Genomic DNA, 2,326 nt, shown 5'->3' with positions numbered 1-2,326 from the left:
AGGGGTTGTTGTTCAGTCGCTCAGTCATGTCCGACTCTGCGACACCATGGACTGTAGCACACCAAGCCTCCCTGTCCTTCACCGTCTCCCAGTTTGCTCAAACTCATGTTCAATGAGTTGGTGATGCCATCCACCCATCTCATCCTCTGTCACCCCCTTTTCCTCTTGCCCTCAACCTTTCCCAGCATCAGGGTCTTTTCTAATGAGTCAGCTCTTTGCATCAGGTTGCCCAGGTATTGGAGCTTCAGCTTCAGCATCGGTCCTTCCAGTGAATATTCAGGGTTGATTTCCTTTAGGCTTGACAGGTTTGATCTCCTTGCAGTCCAAGGGACTCTTAAGAGTTTTCTCCAGCACCACAGTTCGAAAGCTTTCTTTGGTGCCCAGCCTTCTTTAAAGGGGTAACTAAATTAATTAAATGGGGGTGGGCCCTCATCCCGTCAGACTGGTGTGCTTATCAGAGCAGATTAGGACCCAGAGAGTCCAGGGTAAGGACCCCATGAGGACACAGCAGGAATGCGGCATCTGCCAGCCTGGGGGAGAGGCCTCAGCAGAAGCCAGCCCTTGATCTCAGACCGCCAGCCTCCAGGTTGCACGACAGTAAATTCCTGTTTTAGCTGCCGGGTCTGTGGTGCTGTTTCCGCAGCCCTGGCAAACTCATGCAGGTTGGGAAAAGTACCCCAGCTGGTGCGCACCCCCTGGAACCCCAGGCTTGAGCCACGTGGCTGTAAGGCAGGCTTGGACTAGGGTGCAGAGGGAGGACACTGGCCCCTCCTGTAGTCAGTTGAAGTTGTTGAAACTCACTCAGTTGTGTCCAACTCTTTGCAACCCCATGGACTGTAGCCCACCAGGCTCCTCTGTCCATGGGGATTCTCCAGGCAAGAATACTGGAGTGGGTTGCCATGCCCTCCTCCAGGGGATCATCCCCCACCCAGGGATCGAACCGAGGTCTCCCGCGTTGCAGGCGGATTCTTTACTGTCTGAGCCACCCGGGAGGCCAAATTTATTTCTGGAGTAAGTGAGAGCTAAAGCCAGATCCAGGACTTCGCCAGGGAAGTGGAGGTCGAGCAGGGAAGGTTACTGAGAGATGTGGGGTAGTGAGGACTGAGGTTGGGGTCTCACAAGCCAGGTCCCCAGGGTGTGGTTTGAACTTGGGGTGGGGTGAGGGAATGGAGACCCTGTAGGCAGTGAGAAGTTGGCGGTTTTTCGAGGCACCATGGAGGACCTTAGGGGTGTGGGGAGGACGGGGAGGGTGCAGTGTGAAGCCACCACAAGTCACCCTGCAGAAGACAGCGACACTGACCAGGGCAGCACTCCTGGGCAGAGAGCAGCAGGGAGACTCGTCTGGGGGAACAACTCAGGCTGGCTGGGGGCAGAGGGTGGGGTCACCAGGGAGGGCCGGGAATTCCTGGGTTCCCTGGGCATTGAGAACCTCGGTCCCTGTCACAATGGGCCAGGATTCCAGGGACAATCTAAACAGGTTCTGCGGAGCAGGCTCAGCACAGAGAGGGCGGGAGGTGCGGAGGGGTCCTGGAGGACCCCCAGGGCCGCCATGAAGATCCGCAATGAGGCAGAGATGGAGGAGCAGATCCAGGAGCTGAAGACCATCACTCGGCTCCAGGGTACGCCTGCCACCGGGTGACTCGGGGCTCCAGGTGCAGGACTGTTGGTCCTAACACAGAGACAGCCCAGGGCAAACTGGCTAGGGGCCAGGCCACTGCTCACCCACAAGCAGAGCTGGAAGGATGGATGGGAAGGGTCTGCCATGGGGAGGGGCTGGAGAAGCTGGGGGCTTCAAAGAGATTTGTGAGTATAGTGGGCCCAAAGCCAGAGGGGACAGGAGCGTCTGGGAGTGATGACAGGCCTGCCCATCCTGGCTTCCACCTGCCCCACCCACCCCACCACCCAGCAACACTGTCCCCTGAACGCTGATCACCGCTGGACAGCGAAGTGGGCCCCCATGCAGGCTGGAAGGAAGCTGCATGGGCTTAGAGACAGCAAACTCATGACCCCACTCCGGGCCTCCCCGGCCCGGAGCCTCGGCCACCAGGAATCCAGGCCCAGCCCTCGGCCCACATCCCACTGCCCTGCCCCTCCCCCACCCACAGAGCAATGTCGGGCGCTGCAGATCCAGTCCGTGAAGGAGAAGACAGTCAAGAACAAGGCCACGCTGGCTCTCCTGCGCAGCAACATCCGCCGCAGGTCCCAGGAGTGGGCTTTGGCCAAGAAGGTGGACTCGGGGCCCTTCCTGCTGCCTGATGGCTGGGGACGAGGGGGGGTGGGGTGCGCGCTGTAATAGCCTCTACCCCCAACACAAGTGGACAGCTGG

The 2,326-nt window shown here is 59.1% G+C and overlaps 1 protein-coding gene across 1 annotated transcript in view; it reads left to right on the top strand.

Annotated features, from left to right (window-relative positions):
• Positions 1-1,392: 1,392 nt before the first annotated feature.
• The window catches only part of LOC104995191 (coiled-coil domain-containing protein 183-like), an 8,509-nt gene continuing 7,575 nt past the window's right edge, over positions 1,393-2,326 (top strand). Inside the window, exons 1-2 of the mRNA XM_010848923.1 lie at positions 1,393-1,619; positions 2,106-2,275. Of these exons, the coding sequence (XP_010847225.1) occupies positions 1,550-1,619; positions 2,106-2,275 (240 nt within the window). The 5' untranslated portion in view covers positions 1,393-1,549. The remainder of the gene's footprint in view (positions 1,620-2,105; positions 2,276-2,326) is intronic.

This window comes from Bison bison, unplaced genomic scaffold (assembly GCF_000754665.1).
Source record: "Bison bison bison isolate TAMUID 2011002044 unplaced genomic scaffold, Bison_UMD1.0 scf7180017850650, whole genome shotgun sequence".
NCBI lineage: Eukaryota > Metazoa > Chordata > Mammalia > Artiodactyla > Bovidae > Bison > Bison bison.
This window is presented reverse-complemented; position numbering and strand designations above follow the sequence as displayed.